The following is a 24,305-nucleotide window of genomic DNA, read 5'->3' on the forward strand; positions in this document are numbered from 1 at the left end:
CCTAAGTCCACAACCACTTGGACCAAATGGAGAGCAACTTGCTCCGACATCTCTTTGGTCCACGGATCCCTCGTTTGGGGCATGGCACCCAAGGATTCAAAAAAATATAGGACAAACAGTTTCGTCCAGGGCAGAGGCTACTCGTCAGACGCTGCTTCACCTCTGCCCTGGGAGCAGCGTGATCGTGAGTGGCAATGTACGCGAGGAACCAGCGGAGCTTTTCCAGATCTCTCAACGAATCCCAACAGAGCGTCCAGATATTACAGTTTTCGGTAACAGAAGCGAAGGAATACCGGGATGGACTTTTGAGGTTACCCGCCCAGCATGCTGAGCATGCTAAGTGGATCATCACCGGAGGCACCCGCCATGCTAATACGCCTGGCATCAATTTTACGGATGTTACTGAAGAGGAAGTTCAACGAGCCATAAACAATTCGAAGAACTGGAGGGACCCAGGTCTGGATCGGATGCAGAGTTTCTGGTATAAAAAGTTCAGTATACATGGTCGGTTGGCGCACAGCATAAATCAGATCATTAGTCGGCCGGAGGAATTTCCACCTTTCCTCACTGCGGGGATTACGTACCTTATCCCTAAGAAGGACACGGTGCAGGACCCCGCAGACACAAGACCGATTACTTGCTTACCAACCCTCTACAAATTCATAACGTCCATTATTACAGGAAGAGTCAATACGCCCCTGAACACCAACAACATCCGAGAAGCAGAAGGGCTGATGAGTTGGGTCAAGGGGTTGCAAAGAGCAATTCATTATCGACTCGGTAGTTGCAAGACAAGCAACTAGAGACCAAAGAAACCTCTTTAGGTGCTATATTGATTATGCCAAGGCTTTCGATAGCGGCCCGCATACTTGGCTAATCGACATCCTACATCTGTATCGCATAGGTCCGAAACTAATAAAGTTTTTGGTGATAGTCATGGGAGAGTGGCACCATATCATTCATCTGTGGGTACTAACAGCTCAGATTCTATCCATATACGGAGGGGAATCTTCCAGGGACCACAAGCTCCCCCACCACAACAAGCTGGTGTCCGAGGGGGAGATATGAAGACATAGTTAAGTTGACAAAACTTGATTAGTTTTATTATTTTTAGTTGTTCAAAATTAGTATATTTAACTTATAGTTTCAACAACATTTATATTTTGGTTATTACATTTTAACTTTTCATTTTATTTATTTATAACAAAACTTTCTAATTCTATTTTTCAACTCTCTTAACAAAATTTTCTAATTCAATTGACATCAGGAATATTTTTTTAATTCGTTTTTTCAAACTCATGGCACACTTTACTCCGATCTTCCACTCCCGTGGCGTGCTACGCAAAGTGGATAGATCCGCGCCATCTATTCGCTCGCACTCGCAACATTCGAAATAAATTTCAAATGCTGCGAATCCTGCCGCGCCACATCACTCCGCCCCCAGATGAAACCTAGGGGTTTCGGCGACTGATCCCCGAACTTCGTTCGCCGTTAATCCACAAAGCGGACACGACGTTGCTTCGGGGCGCACGCGGGTTTCAGCCTGGACAAAGAGACCGCCTTTTTGTGACCACCGATCTCGAGCTGGAAGAAATGTTCTCCCCGCTCGAGAACGCGGTACGGGCCCTCATATGGAGGCTGCAGCGGCTTCCGGACGGCATCCGTCCTGATCAGCACGTGCGTGCAAGTGTCCAGCTCCTTGGGCGAACTGGCAGGTATGGACGAGTGTCGAGTGGGTGGTGGCGCCTTGATGCGTCGGAGATTGTCCCTCAGCAGACGCACCAACCCCGACTCCGTGAGACCCGATCTCTTGTCGAAGACCGGATCGCTTGGGAGTCTTGGGTTCTCCCCGTAAACCAGCTCCGCGGGGCTGGCAGCAAATTCCTCTCGGCGGGTTGTACGAAGGCCGAGTAGGACGAGAGGCAAGACTTGCGTCCAGGACGGGTCGTCGCGTGCCATAATGGCGGCTTTCAGCGTCCGGTGCCAACGTTCCAGCATCCCATTGGATTGTGGGTGGTATGCCGTAGTCCGCTGGCGTTTAAAACCAAGGAGTTTGCCTAACTCGGAGAAAAGGGTGGACTCAAATTGCATTCCCTGGTCAGTGATGACCACTGCAGGGACGCCAAAGCGAGGTATCCACTCTCGACAGAGGGCTTCAGCACATGATTGCGCCGTAATGTCTTTCAGAGGTATTGCCTCAGGCCACCGCGTGAACCTGTCGATGATTGTGAGGCAATACTTATAACCGTGCGAGTCTCGCAAAGGCCCTATTATGTCGAGGTGTATGGTGTGGAAACGCTTGGTAGTGCGGGGGAATGAGCCCACTTCTTTCCTTACATGCCTGGAGACTTTACACTTTTGGCATGCGATGCACTCTCTGGCCCAGGAATTGATATCCTTGTTCATGGAGGGCCAGAAGTATTTTCCGGTGACTAACCGGTTTGTTGTCCTGATGCCGGGGTGCGCCAAGTCGTGAACTGCGTGGAACACTTCCTTGCGAAATGTGGCCGGAATGTATGGCCGAGGTCCCTTTTCCGAGTCTTCGCAGCAGAGCGAGAGGTTTGAGCCGAAGATGGGCAACTCCCGAAATTTGTATTTGGGGTTGGACATGAGGCTCTGAAGTGCTGCGTCATCCACTTGCGCCTTGGCAATAGCCGAGAAATCGAGTGAGGCGGGGATGTTAACTTCGGAGACACGAGACAAAGCGTCAGCAACAATGTTGTCCTTCCCGGACACGTGCTGGATGTCTGACGTGAACTGGCTTATGAAGCTCAGGTGTCTAAGCTGACGAGGGGACGCTTTGTCGGGCTTCTGTTTCAAAGCGAACGTGAGAGGCTTATGGTCCGTGAACACTGTGAACGGCCGGCCTTCTAGGGAGAAACGGAAGTATTTGATGGACAGGTATGCAGCGAGCAGTTCGCGATCGTAGGTGCTGTAGTTCCGTTGAGCGGGATTCAACTGCTTCGAGAAGAAGCTCAACGGCTGCCAAACTTGGTCCACCTTTTGGTGAAGGGCAGCACCTACTGCGATGTCAGAGGCATCAACAAAAACGGCTAGGGGTGCATCTTGCAGAGGAAATGCCAAGAGTGTAGCGTCGGCCAGTTGTTGACGGGATTTGTCAAACGCGCAGATAGCCTCTTCAGACCACACGATCTCTCGTGTGTCCTTAGTTTTGGGGCCAGACAAGTACGCGTTCAAAATGGACTGGAGATGGGCGGCCTTGGGCAGGAAACGACGGTAGAAGTTTAGCATGCCCAAGAACCTCCTCAACTCCCTCACTGTCTTTGGACGCGGGAAGCTTGTTATCGCTTGCACCTTGTCTGGGTCGGGCTGTATCCCTTCAGGGGAAATGAAATGGCCGAGGAATCTCACCTGTTGTGGAAGGAATTTGCATTTCTCAACGTTTAGGACTAAACCGGCCTCAAGGAGACGTTGAAAAATGCACTCGAGTTGGGCTAAGTGCTCAGACTCTGAGGAAGAAGCGACCAAAACATCATCCAAATATACGAAACAGAATTCGAGGTTTCGCAGGACAGAGTGAATGAACCTTTGAAAGGTTTGCGCCGCATTGCACAATCCGAAAGTCATCCGGGTGAACTCGAAGAGTCCAAAGGGTGTGCATATTGCCGTCTTTGGAATGTCTTCAGGAGCTACTGGGATTTGGTGATAAGCCTTGGTTAAGTCCAAGGTCGAAAAGATGCGGCAATTCGCGAGGTGATGCGCAAAGTCGTGGATGAGTGGAATTGGATATCGGTCAGGAACAGTCTGTGCATTTAGCCTTCTGTAATCCCCACATGGGCGCCATTCGCCGTTTGGCTTAGGGACCATATGCAGTGGAGAAGACCAACAGCTGTTTGAGGGCCTGCAGATACCCTGTTGAACGAGTTGTTCAAACTCTTTCCGTGCAATTGCCAGTTTCTGAGATGGTAGAGGACGCACCTTCGAGAAGATCGGGGAACCAGTAGTGATAATGTGGTGCTGCACATTGTGCTTCACTGGTTTGGAGAGACCACAGTTGGTAGTAATCTGGCTGAACTTTTGGAGAAGTGCCCGAACACGAGAGTCGGTAATGTCTTCTAAAAGAACGGAAAGATTATTGCCTGGGTGAGATACCATATGTCCCGACGAATTAAGGTTGGTCGTGGAATCTATAAGAGACTTGTTTTGCAAGTCCACCAGCAATCCATAGTGACACAGGAAGTCTGCGCCTAGTATGGGGAAGCTGACATCCGCTAGGATGAAACGCCACGAAAACGTCCTACGCAAGCCAAGACTCACGTCCACTTGCCTATACCCGTACGTGTTTATGCGGGAGGAATTTGCTGCCGCAAGTTTGAGCGGTTGAGGGAAAAGTTGATGTTGCCGAGGTACGGGAAGAACCGAAACCTCCGCACCAGTATCGATTAGGTAGCTGCGCCCGCTGAGGGGGTCGAAAATAGTTAGGCGACGTGGCGCTGCGTTCTGGGTGGCCGTCGCCAAGACCCCCCGCGGACCTAGTTTTTTGCGGTAGGAGAGAATCTACACGGTAGCGTACATCTTGTCGCTTTATCCCCGAATCTGCGGTGGTACCAGCAAATCCCTTGGTCCGTGGACTGTCTTGACGACCTGCTACCTGATCGCCCTTTTCGGATGGCAGACCGTGAGCGTGCTCGCGATCTGGCGCCCGAACGCTGAGCGTCCAACGTCGCCCGCATCTCGGCCATGCTGGCTGTTAACGCAGCAATCTCGCGCCTCAATTCACCCACCTCATCCGACGGTGGTTGAACGGCCGCCAAGGTTGGGCGTACGTACACCTCCTGGACCTGGTCGGCCGTCGCTGCCAGTTCCTCCAAGGAACCGGAGACGCAAGCGAGGATCGCCTGGGTGCCCTCCGGGAGCCGACGCAGCCAGAGCGACTTGATGAGGTCGTCGCCGATCTTGCTCCCACCCAATTGCCTCATTTCACGAAGCAATTGGCTGGGAGTTCGATCACCCAACGTTAAACCCGCCAGCAAGTGGTCTAATTTTGCCGACTCGCTTGCCGACAGGCGCTTGATCAACTCGCTCTTGAGCTGCACGTACGATGTCGACTTCACCACGTCGGACACCAGAAGTATGGACTCTTCGTCCAGGCCGACCACCGCGTAGTTGAAGCGGGTAGCGTCCGATGTGATGCCGGACATTTGGAATTGTGCTTCCAAATGCACGAACCACAGCTCGGGGTTCCGCCGCCAAAACGGAGGAACGCGTACGGCGAGGGCGGTCACTTGTGGGTCCGATGGGCCTGGCGCGTCTTTATTGTCAAACGACATTTTTCTTAAGTACGAGATGTAGACGCGGTGAGTTTATACTGAATCACGGTGAACTTTACACCGACACGGCAGGCCGCACCCACAAATGCACGCACGAAACGAGAAAAACAACGACCGAAGCGGACGCTCTCCAGCGCAGACCAAAAATACCACCAATGAAAATGGAGATCTCGCGATGCTAAACACCTCTACGCCGTCTCCTGCAGCGATTTCAAACTTTTATTATTATTTTTTTTTAAAACTTCTAATGTATTGAACAATAATAAATTACAATAATGCTTCGCTGCTGCGGCCTCTTTGTTGAAGACGGCGTTGATGTGAAGGCGGCGGCGGTGGTGGCGGCTTCTGCTGCAGCGACGGTGGCGGGGTCTTCGGTGTCTGCCTGATAGCGGTGATGCTGGTTGCGGCGACTGTGGACGGCAGCGGTGGCGGCGACGGGGACAGCCGTTTGCTGCTGTTGTTGATCGTTGTGACAATGATGACTAGTCCGGTGCGTGAAAGGTGTTGTGCAGGAGGGCGTGCGTACGGGAAGTCGCGTGAAAATCTACTTCTGGAGAGGGTCCGACGTGTGTCGCACAGTACACTGTGTAGAGAAGGTTTTCTCGCGTTTTTTCTTGCCTCTGCTCCGACTCGGGATGTGGAGATGCGACACTTTTTCGTGATGTTTACAACGGCACTCCACACTCAACTGTAGATGCGAACGCGTGAAAATCACTTGCCGTACGGTCTACTGATGTTCTTGATAGACTTCTCGGTGTTTGGAAGTTCTATTTCTGCCGTGTTGCTCGGACGAATTTTGTCGTCAATAGAACTTCACTAATGGCGGCGATGGCGGATAATTTGTCGTTTTTTACATATCGGGGTCACCAATTAAGTTGACAAAACTTGATTAGTTTTATTATTTTTAGTTGTTCAAAATTAGTATATTTAACTTATAGTTTCAACAACATTTATATTTTGGTTATTACATTTTAACTTTTCATTTTATTTATTTATAACAAAACTTTCTAATTCTATTTTTCAACTCTCTTAACAAAATTTTCTAATTCAATTGACATCAGGAATATTTTTTTAATTCGTTTTTTCAAACTCATGGCACACTTTACTCCGATCTTCCACTCCCGTGGCGTGCTACGCAAAGTGGATAGATCCGCGCCATCTATTCGCTCGCACTCGCAACATTCGAAATAAATTTCAAATGCTGCGAATCCTGCCGCGCCACAATAGTAAGAAAGAATTTAGGAGTAGAAAGCTCCATCTTAAAAGCAAAGCCCCTCTTGGACGTTAGTAGTTGCGAAGGTATCAGAACTCCCAATGAACAATCCCTATCTCTCCAGAGTCAAATGTCTCTTAAAAACCGCAAATAAGCAACAAAATCAGAGGGAATTGCAGAAACAATTGCTCGACCCAAAAATGAGTGAAGTGACTTTTGTAAGAAGCAAGCCTGACCAATATTCACGGTCTCTATGATGAGTGGCAAGTCGTCTAGGAACACAAGGACTTCCAGACGTAAGTAAGAAAAGATAGAATCAACCGATGCCTGGTCCGGGAAAGGCTTTTAACACTCACTGAACAAATCGAAAATAACGGGAATAAGAACTTTGCATCGACTTTCCTTGGCAGGAGATTTCGCTCGACTGGGCAGAATCCCGCTTCTTCACCGTCCTTATGGCCACCCGCACGCCATACGAGGTATTAGTTGTCGCCCAAGTATCGCTCCGCTGCCACTAAATTCATGCAAACTACAATGGATTGGTATCTCGAATATTCTCGCGTGCTGGGAAATTAACTCCGTTTATATTCGCAGTGGTAAGGCTTATGCCTTTAAACAGGAGCTATATCCTTGTCACCATATAGCTCTGCGCCAGCTTCTAGACTTTCCAAGAATAATGATAGACAAATATTGCCTACTTAGACGCTGTAAGAACTCCAGTTCAACTAGTTATGGTATTTTAGAAACCTTCCGGTACAAACACTCCAACTTTAGTATCGAAATATATCAAGACATCCAACGATACCACCAGTGAGCAAAAGTAAAGCCAATTAAAAAATTGAGAAGGGTGGTTTAAGTGAGTAATTGTCTATTGCTGTTACCAAGAATTGGATGTCGGAGATACGAAAACACAAAATAATGTTTTTCGCTAAAGATTTCGTGTTGAGTACTGTGCAGAGAGTCCTTGATGTGCTGTGGTATCTTAATTTGGTTAAATTGCGTCTCATTTCACTCTTCCCCTTAATTGTGTTCCAACTTGTGCACCCTAACTCCCTTCTGGCTCATTCCTTGATTACCTGCCCTTACGAAGGATCTTATGTTTAGTTTTCTTTCTCCATTCTGTTGTCTAGAATGTGTAAAGCTCCTTTCCCGCATCTATTGCTGTGCCATTGAGATAACGTCTCCAGGAGGTTAAAATTAAACTCAGTACTTTTAAGGATTGATGCTCTGTTGTGTAAACTGCTTCACGGTATCACGTCCAAGATATTACGAAAACCCTGCAACCTTCAGAACTACTTCAAGAAAGTACTAGAAAGTGCGGAGGACACGGGTCTATGTGTGGTATCTGCATGAGCCTTGTAAGGCGCCTGGAGCAGTTTTCTTATACGAATTTTCTCATCAACTTTGGCTCGGCGCTTATATGTTTATGTTGCTACCAAGAAATAATTAGTATCATCTTACGCAAACATAAAAGGAAATTAAAAACAAACCTTAGGAGTGGCCTACCATCGACAACAAAAATATTTACTTCTGGGCGGTTGTCGGAGTTAGATTTTCATCACGTCCTGGCGGAGATTGCTCAATGTCCACATACAAGTCAACATACAAATTTACACATTGCCTACACGAACTTATGGTATCAGATATACAGTCATCCATCATTTCAGTCGGAGTAGACGAAATTGATTGAGTGACAACTGTATCTTTTTTACAGGAAACCTAAAGACGAATGTGATTCTCTAGGCTCGAAACGGTAAGTTTTATGCTAAGAATAGGCACAACACCGACTCCAAGGGAGTCTTGTAGCCAAAGAACGTGACTCTTATGATAGTAGCTATCTCTATATTATCCAGTTTCAAGGAGTATCTTTCTTCCACCCGTAAAATATGTCGGAAATTTTCAAACCAGATGGTAAAATATCGCAAGGAATTTAAGGATGGGAGTTAATTTACTTGTTGAGCTGGATTAGTTTTTGAGCCTCCCAGATATTCTAGAAGCAAATTTGTCTAGTTTGACAGATTTGGAAACAGGATTTGTCGGATTAGATAGAAATATATAATTAGCTCCTCAAACAATTAGGGAGAAAACGAAGATAAATTACTCAGGATTAAGAACGTATAAATTGGTGTATTCCTCATATGGAAACAAGACCGAAATCGGAAGCTCGGCGCTTCCTTTATAAAAGATTTTGTTGACTTTTTATGTAAAAAAATTTAATCTCATTTATGCATGGCTCATAGTATATCTACGGTCAATATACTGGATGTTCAATTAGATGTGATACTGACATTTTACCTCGCAGGGAGTAATAACGCGAAAGTGACAATTTTGACCTATTATAAATTTGTTAATAATATTGGGATTTCTACCAAAATTTGCAAAAATGTACTTCATATCAGAATCTATGATACTGCAGTTTTACGTATCTAGGATGAACTTAAGGGTTGTTCGCAGTAAATTTTCAAAAAATATGATCATTATCATCACCTTTGCAACAATCGGTATCCGGTCTAGGCCTGCCTTAGTAAGGAACTCCAGACATCCCGGTTTTGGGCCGAGGCCCATCAATTCGATATCCCTAAAAGCTGCCTGGCGTCCTGACCTACGCCATCGTTCCATTTCAGGCAAGGTCTGCCTCGTCTTCTTTTTCTACCATAGATATCGCTCTTACAGATTTCGGGGCTGGATCATCCTCATCCATACGGATTAGGTGACCCGCCCACCACAACCTGACAGTCATGGTATCGCTCATAGATTTCGTCGTTATGTAGACTACGAAATCCATCCATCTATCCATTCATCCTCACGTAAGGAGCCAAAAATTCTTCGGAGAATTCTTCTCTCGAACGCGGCCAAGGGTTCGCAATTTTTCTTACTAAGAATCGGTCAAAGGGTAGTATAGGTCCCAGTACGAAACGTGGATTGGTACGTATGACGGAACATAAAACCTCGGAAACGCCTGCTTAACCAACACCAACAGCTCCACTACCAAACCGGTGCGATGAACAGGGACCGGTTTCCTGGAGAAGAGGCACTACACCATATATAATAGCGGCCATCCAGTAAACCATGTGCTCGGAGTAGGTTTCTTAGTCAGCCAAAAAATTAAACTAGTTGTTATCGGCTTTGGAAATATTATATAAGCGAACAGCTATGCACTCTGCATTTGCAAGGCAAATTTAGAAATATAAGCCTCATTAACGTTCACGCCCTTACAGAGGAGACTCCAGAGTCGGAGAAAGATACCTTCTACGAGGCAGTTGAGCGGACCCTCGAAGCCTATCCCAAGTATGATACCAAAATCATACTTGGAGATTTCAAGAGTCAAGTAGGGACGGAGTCCGTATTCAGGCGATACGTCGATTGCATAGCCTACATAGGGATACCAATGATAACGGACTATAGACTATTCAGTTAGCAGTATCGCACGAAATGGTTATTGGAAGTACCTGGTTTGCGCGAAAAGCGGTCCACAAACATACATAAGCCTCTCCAGATGAGACCACTTTCAAACAAATTGGCCATGTGCTGATTGAACGCATTTTGAATGAAGTGCTCTAACGCACTTCAAGGCCCTGATACAATATGGATTGTTGCGCCAACGATTATTATTATTAATATAGACTCGGACCACTATCTCGTTGGCATAGTGCTCCGAGATCGAATTACGACACCACCTACAATCCCCTCTGACAATCAGGTGAGAGGGAATATTGAGCCATTCACAATACAGCCCTTCGCAACACCTATAAGAGCGAAATGGATGCTGCAATAACCGCAGAGATCCTGGAGATGAAGCATCAACAAATGATCTTCACAACCACCTGAAGAACGTTATCATTGATACGGCCACAAAGATACTTGGACCCAGCCGCAAGAAAAGTTGGGGCGGATAGTTTGACGATGAATTGAAGCTAGCAATGGAGCAGAACAATGCTGCATACAAAGTAATGTTGCATTCTCAAATAACGCGGGTACGCGCAGAGACTTATCACGAACTCCGTCAAGCGGAGAAACGACTTCACAGACGAAAAAAGGAAGCCTAGGAGAACCAACAAGTCTGTGAACTAGAAAAGTACAGGGAGCAACTGCACCAGGCCCGAAGGCGGAAGTTTTTCCAACAAGTCAGCAGGACGAAGCCATATACACATCGATGCTCATCCTGCCGTGACAACGAGGGAAATCTGATTTCCGACAGAATGGGCATAATGGAGCTATGGGTTGAGTATTTTGATGAACTACTGAACAACCAGAACATCGGCGAGTTGGAGGTCCCACCAACTGAAGACGACGGACAAATACTGCCACTATCAACTATAGAAGAAACAGACCATGTAATTCATCAGCTTAAAAATCATAAGTCGTCAGGAGCCGATGGAATTACAGCAGAATTGGTTAAATATAGAGGCGACCAATTACACCAAGTGGTTCGTTCATCAACTTGTGCTCAAGATGTGGGATAGCGAATCAATGCCTGACGACTGGCAAAGAGGCATTATCTGTTTCATACATAAAAAGGGAGATATCACACAGTGCAGCAATTATAAAGGTATCACGCTGCTGAGTACCATCTATAAAAGAACTTCAGACAAATCAGCCTAACATCATTTTCGCTTAAATGTCTGGAGAGACTGGTTGACCGTCACATTCGCGAAAAGGCGCTAAAGTCGCACCTCCTAAACGAAAACCAACATGCTTGCTAACGTGGGAAGTCCTGTAAGTCTGCTCTTCATTCTTTGGTTTCAAAGATAGAGGATGCAACTCTGAAGGACAAGTAACCGATGGGGGTGTTCGTGGACATTAAAGGAGCTAGAGGGCATGGTGTTGACGAAGCTCTAAAAAAGTGGATCTACGCTATGCTAACGCTGAGATTGTTGTGTGCTAAAGTGGATGTTGATCGCCACCTAACAAAGGAAGCGAGGAAAGGCTGCCCCCAAGGAGCTGTACTATCGCCACTTCTGTGGAGTATGCTCATCAACTATGTGAACTGCAAAATCTGCCAATACAAGTTCAAGCTTATGCGGATGACGTGGCTGTACTGGCTGCAGGTCGAGATCTCGGAATGGTGTATAGAAATACACAACGCGCCGTTGATTTGATTGACAGTTGGTGTCTCAGGCATGGGCTTTCAGTAACTTCAAATAAAACCACAATGGTATTATTTACATAAAGGAGGAAACCGAATGGGCCTTGCCTTCCAGAAATGAAGGGTACAACCCTTCATTTCTTCGAACGAGTGAAATATCTAGGAGTTATTCTAGACAAGAAGCTTCTTTGGAACAAACATATAGAGGTAAAGATGAAACGAACTCACACAGCTTATGGGTTGTTTAGGCGGACCTTTGCCCCGACATGGGGACTTAGGCCTCAAGTTGTAATGTGGATATACGTTGCTATCATTACGCCGATGTTCGCTTATGCATCCGTAGTGTGGTGGGTTAAGGTGAAACGGAAGAGTTTTCGCTGTAAACTAGCCACACTGCAAAGAACTGTGTGTCTGGGTATCACCGGTGCCATGAGCGCCTCATCCGGCGCAGCTCTGAATGCATTACTTAATTTGCAGCCCTTGGATATGTTTATTCAGAGCACTGCAATGAGAGCGGCTCATAGACTAATTCGATTAGATCTATGGGAAAACAATAGACGTGGCGGACACAAAGCATTGGAAGAGTCATTGGGAGAACCGAATCTAGTTTTCGTGATGCTTTCCGATTCTCAGATCTGTTTAGTAGAAGACATGAAGTTATCTTGAAACGGAGAGAAACCTGGGACGAACCAGAAGAATGCCTGTCAGGATATACTGACGTCTTCTACACCGATGGCTCAAAAACAGAATAGGGTTCTGGAGCAGGAGTCTACCTCTCGAATTAAAACAAGAAGTGGGTTTTTCTTTTGGGACTATACACAATGGCTTTTCAGACTGAATTGTATGCGATCCTAAAGACTGCAACCTGGATGATTGACGAGCGGTTGAAGGGCAGGCGCATCGCAAACTGTAGTGATAGTCAAGCTGCATTGAGGGCATTGAGTAGTACTTTGATCACTTCAAAATCGTTTCTGTTTCCAGATTCAATATGGTGGATTTACTCTGAGTACCTGGTCATTGTGGTGTAGCGGGAAATGAAATCTCGGATGCGTTAGCAAAAGGGGCTTCAACTTACCCCATGCCCGGACCGGAACCAGCAATTGGGGTGTCGGTAGCATTGGCTGATGCTGCTATCAAATACTGGGAACAAGCTTCCCATAATGACAGGTGGCGAAGCCTTAATGCTGCTAGACAGACCGAACTCTTCCTGTCAGAACCAAACAAACCTACTGCAAAGCTTTCCTGTCGAAAAACAGGAGGACTTGCAGAAGTATTGTGGGCATTCTGACTGGCCATAAGTCACTAGCTAGGCATATGTTCAGAATATGAATTATCCAACTTGATACATGTCCATCCTATAATGAGGAAGCCAAATCTTCGGAACATTTTCTATGTGAGTGCCCCACTTACGGACACATCAGACATCAGATTTTTGGTGCTGATGTGCTCCAACTGGAGTGGATAGCATCACATTCACTTACGGAAATCCTGCGATACATAACCAATCCGAGATATTTCGTTAGATGGGGAATCGAGTACAGTGGACTACTAAGATCTGAGTGCTCAGAGGCTTTGCATCTCCCCTATCTCAAACACACACACCACCTATAAGACATTCTCCGCTATCTTGCTAGGCCGGATTGCCCCGTACGCCCAGAACATCATTTGCCCATACTAATGAGGCTTCACTCCAGGCAAATCAGCAGCAGATCAGATTTTCTCTCTGCGTCAAGCGATGGAAAAACTATTGGAATATGGCCATCAGCTGCACCATCTTTCCATCGACTTTAAAGTCGCCTATGATATCATAGCCAGGGTATAACTGTACACGGCCATGAGAGAATTCGGTATCCCGACGATAAGACTGACTAGGCTGACCTTGACCAGTGTGCGAGACCAGATAAAAGCAGCAGGATCACTGTCAAGACCATTCGAGATCAACAACAGTCTACGACAAGGAGATGCTCTATCATGCGTCCTCTTTAACCTGGCCCTGGAGAAAGTGATCTGTGATGATGAGGTAAATGCAAGAGGTACGATCCTCTTTAAGTCTGAATAAAGATAGGAGATAGGAGTCATCTGTAAGTGGCTCCAGGGTACATCGCCGACGGGTCCCGCAGTGTATGCCTCATCAGCCGGCCATTAGTGTCATTGTTTGCAGAGGTTGCTTCTAATCTAAACCTGGTTCTCTTTTCTTCTTATTCGACTTCATCAGGAGATCAATTGCGCTTGAAGAGGGCAGGTTTCGCCTTCTGCTGGTTGCCCAGGCATTTGTTGTTGCATTTTTCGCCGTGTCCGGATAGCTGGGTGGTTAGAACACAAGGCTGTCGTCCGGAAGATCACGGTTCAAATCTCGCTGGTAGCAGTGGGATTTGTATCGTGATTTGACATCGGATTCCAGTCGACTCGGCTGTGAATGAGTCAAATCAGGGTAATATTCTCGGGCGAGCGTAATGCTGACCACATTGCCTCCTACAGTGTTCTGTAGTGTACCGTTACGATCTTGAATGAAATGCTCTAACAAACTTGGAAGCCCTGATCCAATATGGATTGTTGCGCCAACGATTATTATTATTATTAAAGATAGGAGACTACAACTTTCAGATCGTTGATAATTTCTCCTATCTGGGGTAGAAAATCACAGCCGATAACAGTTACGATGATGAAATCCGCGCACGGTTGTTGTCAGCCAACAGAGCTGATTTCAGTTTCCAAAAACTGTTCCGTTCGAAACGTTTCACCATAGGATCAAAGCTCTTACTGTACAAGACTATGATCTTGCCAGTCCTCAGGTATTCCTCGGAGACTTGGGTTCTTAGCAAGAAAAATTGCGAACTCTTGGCCTCGTTCGAGAGAAGAATCCTCCGAAGAATTTTTGGCCCCCTACATGAGGATGGACAATTCCGTAGCCTACATAACGACGAAATCTATGAGCGATCGTCAGGTTGTGGATAATAGGTTACGGTGGGCGGGCCACTTAATCCGTATGGATGAGGATGATCCACTCCGGAAAATCTATAAGGGCAATATCTATGATAGAAAAGAAGACGAGGCAGACCCTGCCTGAGACGGAGCGATGGCGTAGGTCAGGATGCCAGACAGCTTTAAGGTATATCGAATTGGTGGACCTCCGCGCAAAACCGGCATGTCCGGAGTTCTTTATTAAAGCAGGCCTAGACCGGATACCGGCTGTGGCGCCGTTGATGATGATGATGGAGGAATATTTTCTCGGATTATATCCAGATATTTGTTTATTCGAAAATGTAAATTAGTTCTCGAGATAACTTCAAACTTTTACCTTCTTTTACAAAATATATACAGCTTCTGCAAGGTGCAAGTTAGCCACGCTCCAGCATTTTCACACTTTCAATTGAGTTTTCCAAGTCTGTTGTACAGATTCTTCAAATCACTAAAAGTTTTCTCCTCCAACGAGCTGGTAAATTTCTTCAAGGTCTGCTGAATACGAAGACCAGTAAACTCTTGAACTAACAATTAAGAGGCAAATAATTACGTTTGCACCCCATAGTTTTCGTGCATTTCCATTTGCATTGTATACTTCGTGCGAAAACTTACTATAGAACCTGCCACACTCTTGAAGCATCACAAAATCTTAAATTAAATTTTTATGGAAACAAGACATAAATCTATCGAAAGCACTAATCACTCTATATCTATAGATGGTTAGCTTCAAGTGAAACTCGAAGAATAGAAACTCTTTTCCTTAAAAATGCGAGTCTGAAGTACGCCCCCAAAGTAAAATAAGGACTCGTTATATCCATACTACATGCATATCTTAATAATTGCTTAAAGATACTGGTCATACCAAGCCACATTACCAGTGAAACATATTCAATATTTATTAATTGTAATCGATTTTTAATGTATGATTCCTCGAAATTGGAGGTAGTTATCAATCACCATTGTGGGTCCCGACAGAAAGAGGCGTTATGAATGAAAATTTCCAAAGCCATTGAACCTTTTCAAATTGGAGACGACCGACGTCGAGAATAACCTCCTTTGATTAGGTAAATTGCGAAAATCCGAATAAGAAATAAATTAATAATAATTCCAATCTATGAAAGGCAAAAGTTCCCAAGTCTAGAAGTTCACGTAAACACAAGCGACCCCCACAGCTTAATTTCAAACAAATCCTGTGAATCACAAGCAGAAGTTCGAATCATATTCAATAGGAATGCGAAGCCCTTCTTCAAAGCTAGTAATTAATGAGCCGACTCCTGGGTAGAGATTTACTCCTACGCATTCCCAATTACGTCCTATTGTATTCAAGTTCAGCAGCCTTGTCATCACAGCTTTTGGGTTATCTAAAAATAACTTGGAGGTTTTGCGTACTCTATATAGTTTAATCTACGTGTATCGTCTATTCTAATTCAAGACCACTAATTTGGGTAGATCCCAGATCTATAGCACTCAAAAGCCCACTGTTAGATAGTGTGGAATCCGTGAAAGAAATCGATTCGACTTAGAATCCCTACACTCCCCATTCTTCCTTCTCTAACATCCCCGTCAAAGGTCCCGACTCGGTGCAACAAAATTTTTTTTGTTTAGAACCTGCCGAGAGCGCTTTTCAATAACCAAGCCCAGGTCATTTATGTTATCCCGCATTGGGTATTAACCTCGGGAGGAAGATTGTGTAACCGTTTAACGATAGGTAAAGTTTATCAGTGGGGAACAAGATTCATAAGTGCCTTTCACGATTTACAAGCTGTGCGAATTTATTTTGCCAAATATCCTTGAGAATGCAGAAAACGTTTGCTATCCAAATTATTATTGTTATTCTGTTTGTTAGGGACAAGTAGATCTGACGGGAGGATGGACTGATGCAACAGCCCGGGGATCGTCCTCCCTGCACCGGAGAAGGTGCTAATAGGACCCCAAGCGAAGATAGAACAGCATACACCGAGGGCTGCGTGGCCAATGGGGAACTTGGTCTTTAGTATGCGAACTCTGAATAATTTGGGCACCTTCAGTTTCAAATAAGACACTTACCCTGGGGGGTGGACCTTCTTCCCGGAATACTCGTGGGACCAAGACATTGGCTCAATTCTCAAAAAGAAAAGCAATAAACGACGATAGAAGAAGAGAGGGTGATGCCAGACGCATCATCGAAGGACGAGCTGCTGGCCCCCAGCCAGGAGACAGTAGCCATCGACAGCAGTAAACTCAGTGCCAGCCGTAGCACCGTTGTGCTGAGACCAACCGCAGGGACCTCCTGAAGCGAGGCGGCAGACGGGCTAATGGCTTCCATCCTGGAATCCGTCAAGCTGGGTGTAGCGAGCACCAGACATAGTACTTCTAACCCGAAACCCTCAACTTCGGGGGATCCCTCGAAAGCAAAAACCGACAAGAAAGTCGGTCGCCGGAAACCGGCTAAGAAGCGAAGGTCCACTGGTGTCCTGCTCAAGAGCCAGCACTAGAAGGCCATACATATTCTCAGTAAGATTGCTAAGAATAAGGGGGCCGGTACTGTCAACGAGCGCGGGATGAAAAAGACCTCGTTAAATTCTAGGCGATTGTTGATGAATACAATAGCAAACGCCTGGCTGACGAGCAGGAAGCGAAGCCCATCGCTCTGAAACGCAATTGATCTCTAGACGAGGTCGAGCAAGATAAGAAGCGGAGCAGAGTCGGCAAGAGCGCAGACGCTAAGCAACATCCAAAGCAAATTGCGCAGCCGACGGGGCACGAACTGCGAAGCCCTTCAGCGACGTGGCCAGGAGCCACATACGTGTGGCGGCAAACTAACGCTGGAGGTGTGGACCAGTGTTGAGGCCAGGCTGTCGGGCATGGTCTATGAGCATCTCTTGGATGTGAATGACTCTTAGGATGGAGGACTGGAGAGTGTGGTGGCCAGAGATCCTTCTCTGATCTGACTTTTCAGTCTAGATCTCGCCGCAGACGTCTCCAAGCCCTTTAGAGACCCCAGGATGATCGAATGGAGAAAGTTTCATCATCATCATCAACGGTGCAACAACCGGTATCCGGTCTAAGCCTGACTTAATAAGGAACTCCAGACATCCCGGTTTTGCGCCGAGGTCCACCAATTCGATATCCCTAAAAGCTGTCTGGCATCCTGACCTACGCCATCGCTCCATCTTAGGCAGGGTCTGCCTCGTCTTCTTTTTCTACCATAGATATTGCCCTTATAGACTTTCCGGGCTAGATGATCCTCATCCATACGGATTAAGTGACCCGCCCACCGTAACCTATTGAGCCGGATTTTATCCACAACCGGCCGGTCATGGTATCGCTCATAGATTTCGTCATTGTGTAGGCTACGGAATCCTCCATCCTCATGTAGGGGACCAAAAATTCTTCGGAGAATTCTTCTCTCGAACGCGGCCAAGAGTTCGCAATTTTTCTTGTTAAGAACCCAAGTTTCCGAGGAATACATGGGGACTGGCAAGATCATAGTCTTCTTCAGTAGGAACTTTGACCCTATGGTGAGACGTTTCGAGCGGAACAGTCTTTGTAAGCTGAAATAGGCTCTGTTGGCTGACAACAACCGTGCGCGGATTTCCTCATCGTAACTGTTATCGGTTGTGATTTTCGACCCTAGATAGGGGAAATTATCAACGGTCTCAAAGTTGTATTCCCCTATCCTTATTCTTCCTGTTTGACCAGTGCGGTTTGATGTTGTTGGTTGGTTGGTTTTCGATGCTGACGTCGCTACCATATACTTTGTCTTGCCTTGATTGATGTGCAGCCCAAGATCTCGCGCCGCCTGCTCGATCTGGATGAAGGCAGTTTGTACGTCTCGGGTCGTTCTTCCCATGATGTCGATATCGTCAGCATAGGCCAGTAGTTAGGTGGACCTAAAGAGGAACGGACCTCTTGCATTTACCTCAGCATCACGGATCATTTTCTCGAGGGCCAGGTAAAAGAGGACGCATGATAGGGCATCCCCTAGTCGTAAACCGTGGCTGATGTCGAATGGTGTTGAGAGTGATCCTGTTGCTTTTATCTGGCCTCGCACATTGGTTAGGGTCAGCCTAGTCAGTTTTATTAATTTCGTCGGGATACCGAATTCTCTCCTGGCCGTGTACAGTTTTAAACTGGCTATGCTATCATAGGCGGCTTTAAAGTCGATGAATAGATGGTGCAACTGTTGTCCATATTCCAACAGTTTTTCCATCGCTTGCCATAGGGAGAAAATCTGATCTGTTGCTGATTTTCCTGGAGTGAAGCCTCTTTGGTATGGGCCAATGATGTTCTGGGCGTATGGGGCAATCCGGGCTAGCAAGATAGAGGAGAATATCTTATAGATGGTACTCAGCAACGTGATACCTCTATAATTTCTGCACTGTGTGATATCTCCCTTTTTATGTATGTGACAGTGAAGCCCATGGTGTTTGACGTAGGCACCTGTCGTGAGACTTAATCCTACGGTCCTCTTCAAACACGGATTGATTTTGTGACCACAATCAGAGCCCCGCTGAGACAGGCAACAACGGTAGAAGTCTATACCAAGTGCATGGTTTAGCATTCATACTGGTGGATGCAAGAATTACCTAAATCTCTACCGAACTATGGAGTACGGCACCCGTGTTGATACGCAACACCACGTCGAGGCCCGAAGGTCTCTTCTCGCTTGAGCATAACCACAACCACCATGAAACTCCCACTAGGAGGGCCAACCGCAAATAACCGAGCTGTCCTCGCATACAACAGGAGTTCACCCGAAGTATGTGAGTCCAGGAGCTTTCCCGGTTCCCATGGTACCAGTATACCGCTGGTAAGGTTTCATGACCAGACTCGGGTCTGATCGCCGTGATTAGGCTTTTGGAGCATTCGCCTACTGAATCACGGCCGGCAAACCAAAGTGATTACAGCGTCTCCCGGTGCCATCACTATGGAAGTTCTCCTTGGTTATCACTTGGTTTTGGTTTGGCCGATAGGGTTGCCGCCCCATCTTCCTCGCCGCCACCTCTGAGCACCAATGTATGAGACAGATAATGCCTCGTTGCCAATCGTCAGGCATTAATTCGCTGTCCCATACCTTGAGCACAAGTTGATGAACCACTTGGTGTAACTGGTCACCTCCATATTTAACCAATTAATTCCATCGGCTCCTGGCGACTTATGATTTTTTAGCCGATGAATTGCACCGACTGTTTCTCCTGTACTTGGTGGTGGCAGTATTTGTCCGTCGTCTTCAGTTGGCTGGACCTCCAACTCGCCGATGTTCTGGTTGTTCAGTAGTTCATCAAAGTACTCAACCCATCGCTCCAATATACCCATTCTGTCGGAAATCAGATTTCCCTCTTCGAAGTGTGTAAGGCTTCATCCTACTGACTTGTTGGTAAAACTTGCGCGCCTAGTGCGGTTGCTCCCTGTACTTTCCTAGTTCACAGGCCTGTTGGTTCCCCCAGGCTTCCTTTTTCCGTCTGTAAAGTTGCTTCTTCGCTCGACGGAGTTCGTGATAAGTCCCCGCGCGTGCCCGCGTCCTTTGAGAATGCAACATTATTCGGTATGCGACATTCTTTTGTTCCGTTGCTAGCTTACATTCATCGTCAAACCAGCCGTTCCGACTATTTTTGCAGCTGGAACCAAGTATGTTTGTGGCCATATTTATTATAACGTTCTTCAGATGATTGTGAAGCTGTGTTCTGGATGGCTTCAGCATTAATTCTCAGCTGATTGTCAGAGGCGATTCTGGGTGGTGTCGCTATTCGAGCTCGGAGCACCATGCCAACGTGATAGTGATCCGAGTCTATATTGGCCCCCCTATATGTTCTGACATTCATCGAGGCTGAGAGGTAGCAGCGTTCGATCAACAAGTGGTCAATTTGGTTGAAAGTGGTCCCGTCTGGAGAGGCCCATGTATGTTTGTGGACCGCTTTCCGCGCATACCAGGTACTTCCAACAACCATTTCGTATGACACTGCTAATGGAATAATCCGCAGTCCGTTATCATTTGTACTTTGATGTAAGCTATGAGAGCGAACGTATCGCCTGAATACGGGCTCCGTCCCTACCTGGCTGTTAAAATTCCCAAGTATGATTTTGGTATCATATCTGGGACAGGCTTCGAGGGTTCGTTCTACTGCCTCGTAGAAGGTATCCTTCTCCGACTCTGCAGTCTCCTCTGTAGGGGCGTGAACGGTAATGAAGATTATGTTTCTAAATTTACCTCGCAAAAGAAAGTGCATAGCCGTTCGTTTATGTTTTCCAAACCGATAACACCAAGTTTCATTTTTTGGATGACTAGGAAGCTTACACCGAGTCATGGTTTACTGAATGGCCACTATAATATATGGTGGCTAGCTGCTTGGCAGCTCCATCTCAGTACAGGGAGCGCACGTTCCATTAGAAAATGCGCGAATCGTTATTCGTTTGTCCGGCCAGTCCGAGGCTCCTGTTGTGGCTTCGTAACAAGTTCAGTCATTCGAATGTAATTTGTATCTACGATTATGTGAATCCACATGCCCGCATATAAAATGCCTATAAGCTCTTGACACTACCTTTCCTCTACATATCAAACTTAATTAATTCCATTTACGCAAGAAGATAATTAGACTCATAACGAAGCTCGCTTATGAGCATAATTAAAACATCGCACAAATAACATGCATATGTTTGCTACATATAACAATCAGAGAATCCACCATTTTATTGCCACCATCCCCGCTCCATTCCAGAAAGTAGCAAGACACACAATTCATCCACACAAATTTCCTACAAAAGCTTAACCTTCGCCAGACTCACCTTTAACTTTTCTTCCCATTTCTTCCAGAGTCTTCAAAAAGACGTCAGCCAATTCGGTGCTCACCCTCTACCTGGGAAGCCGCGATCTTATCTGCCAGCACGGCGTCGTAGAACCATTGCGCGGTGTCATCTTCATCGATCCAAAATTTATGTGTAGTCAAAAAGTTTATGGACAATTAACGCTTACTTTCAGGTAATTGCAATTACTTCCATTTCTTCGGGTTGTTATAAAATATGTTATTATGATAACTTGGAGGAAGTTCCGGAGGGTGTTCCAAGAAATACACCTCAATTATTCCACCCCCTTTAACTTATAAATAGAAATGATGCTATCAGGATGGCGGTGTTCATTTACCTTAAATCCGTTTATCTTCCATTGCAGGTACGGGCGCGAAGACGAGGAGGTGATGGGGCTTAAATTCTGTAATGAAGCTGTAATTGCGTTGAAACAAATCTGGCCTAAAGTCAATTATGATGAGGAACTCATAACTCCCCTTCAGGTTGGAATCAAGGCAATCCCTTTTATTTTTTGATATTTATTATGTAAATAAACCAACCCTTCTTGGTGGAATTTTCAACTTATTTATGTGCATTAAGGACGTGTTTCCTTGTATAGGGAAAGCACGCAATTTTGGTATCAATCCTGTTTTCATTTAAAGTTCATTAACGTACTCATCTCATCATATGTTACAGTGTACTATGTGTTGGGCTGTATAGAATCCTGAAAGATTTCAATAAAATATAGGAGGATATCTGCTAACGTTTTAGGTTGTAATCCACTTCTTAAACGGCATCTAAAAGCGTAATAAATACCGTCCATATTTCACAAGGATACATTCCCTTTTCCTACAACGATGTAAAAAATGGCTAATTAGTCAACAATAACATTTCATATTCCAAACTCAGCCTTCCTTGCCCTATATTTAGAATAGATAAATACTTACGTAAACATTCATAACTAGGGAATATCCATTTATTTCAACTTGCCAAGAGGCAGGATAAGATAAAATGTCACGTGCCATTTGAAATACTCCTTCATTTATTCGGCAAGGCCGAAACGTGATACTGTAAATATTTGCAAACTATCTTCAAAGATTTCAAGGATCAGAATCCAGAAGTTGGAAACTTTGCCAAGCTACATTCAATGAGTTCAAGGAAGTCGGCAGGACTTATCTCGTGAGGGCAGAGATAGATAAATGAAAAGGGAAAAAAATAATTTACAGCTCCTTAAATTGTCTCTGCTTTCAGTAACACAATGAGCCGAAAGTAGGTAGGTAGGTAGGTATCAGTGGCCGCTCCGAGGAGCCCAATTAGCGCACAAACTCCAAGACCATGACTGTTGTTATGGGAGCAGGGAAGCAGAGTCCAGCTGGCTCGGATCTTCAGAGCCAGCTCGTAGCATTCACGAAAGAAAGCAGCTCTCCGATCCTGCAGCTAGAAATCTCTCTGAGATCCCCAAAGAATGGTTTCCCTTCCTTCTCCGCAGCTTCGGCAATGCGAGTTGTAGGGTAAGCCGAGCCTAGCGGCATGGTCCCCTATGGGCCAGTGCCCCGTGCAGACCGCCGTAATCTTGAATGCATTTGCACGCGTCTGGCACAGGAGCTCTAGTGATCGGGCTATGTTACATTCTCCTTGACTTGGCACAGCTTGTAAGCCTTCACCATCTCAGGCTGGCGGCTGCTAGATTGTGCGAGTAGACTCGGCCCCCAACAGCCGCCAGCGGAACACCGACTATATTCGCTGAGGGACTGCCAAGAGCAGAGCCTTGCCTGGCCAATCCGTCAGCCCGCTCATTCCCCTCTATGTTCCTATGCCCGGGAACCCAGAGAAGAGTGACCTTGAGCGTGCCGCCCAGATGGTTGAGCGCGTCTTTGCACTGCCCCACCAGCCGGGAACATGTCGTCGTTGAGTACAAGGCCTTGATGGTCGCTTGGCTGTCGGTCAGAATGGCTATGTTACGCTTGGGGCTCGAATCACGCTCCAGCCATCGACAGACTTCCAATATTGCCAGTACTTCCGCCTGGAATACACTGGTGAAACCTGGGAGATCATACGACTTGGATAGACTGTGTATTCGATAAAACCCCCGCGCCGACTACATAGGCCATCTTTGTTCCATCCGTAACAAATACCGTGTCATAGTCTTGCAACACGCCGCCGGTCTTCCACTTTGCCCTGGTTGGAAGGTCCACAGCAAAGTTTCTCGTGAAGTTCAGCTTGCGTGTGACATAGTCCGTGGGGGATGCCCAGATTTCTCGAGGCATTTCATCTAGGATGTTGCTGTGGCCGTGGGACTTCGCTGTCCAGCCTCCGGACTCACGTAGTCGGACGGCACTGCACGCTGCAACATATTTGATGTGGAGGTCTAGGGGGAAGAGATGCATGAGTACATTAAGAGTATCTGCCGGGCAGGACTGCAGAGCCCCCGTAGCACTTGCACACGCGATTCTTTGAATCCTATTAAGCTTCGTTCTATTGTATTTATTCTTCAAAGTCTGCCACCATACAATAGAGCCGTACGTCAGGATCGGACGCACTACAGCGGTGTACATCCAGAGAACCATCTGCAGCCGCAGACCCCATTTCTTTGCAAAGGCATAGAAGGCTATACAGGCCTTCTTAACCCTCAGTTCTGTGTTCAACCTCCAATTTAGCTTAGGATCCAAGATTACACCCAGATACTTTACATTAGAGGAAAGAACCAATCTTTGTTCATTCAGCCGTGGTAGATGGAATTCAGGTATCCTTGTCTTGGTGGTGAATAGCATTAGTTGCGTTTTGGTTGGGTTTGTGCTGAGTCCGCATCTTCCGGCCCACAGGCACACCTTTCGCAACGCTCCTTCCATGATGTTGCTCACAATGGACAGAAACATCCCTGATACTAATATCACCAAGTCGTCGACATACGCCACCACCTTCACCCCGCTGCTGTCCAATGTACGTAAAATGTTGTCCATTACCATTAACCAGAGCACCGGTGAGATAGCAC

General features: G+C 46.3%; 1 protein-coding gene across 1 annotated transcript in view; it reads left to right on the forward strand.

Moving 5' to 3' along the window:
• Positions 1-24,305, forward strand: part of LOC119659615 — a 331,014-nt gene that overhangs the window by 165,587 nt on the left and 141,122 nt on the right. The window contains exons 4-6 of the mRNA XM_038067791.1: positions 8,219-8,257; positions 21,345-21,509; positions 21,699-21,816. Coding sequence (XP_037923719.1) covers positions 8,219-8,257; positions 21,345-21,509; positions 21,699-21,816 — 322 coding nt within the window. The remainder of the gene's footprint in view (positions 1-8,218; positions 8,258-21,344; positions 21,510-21,698; positions 21,817-24,305) is intronic.

Source organism: Hermetia illucens, chromosome 6 (assembly GCF_905115235.1).
Source record: "Hermetia illucens chromosome 6, iHerIll2.2.curated.20191125, whole genome shotgun sequence".
In the NCBI taxonomy this organism is placed as follows: Eukaryota; Metazoa; Arthropoda; class Insecta; order Diptera; family Stratiomyidae; genus Hermetia; species Hermetia illucens.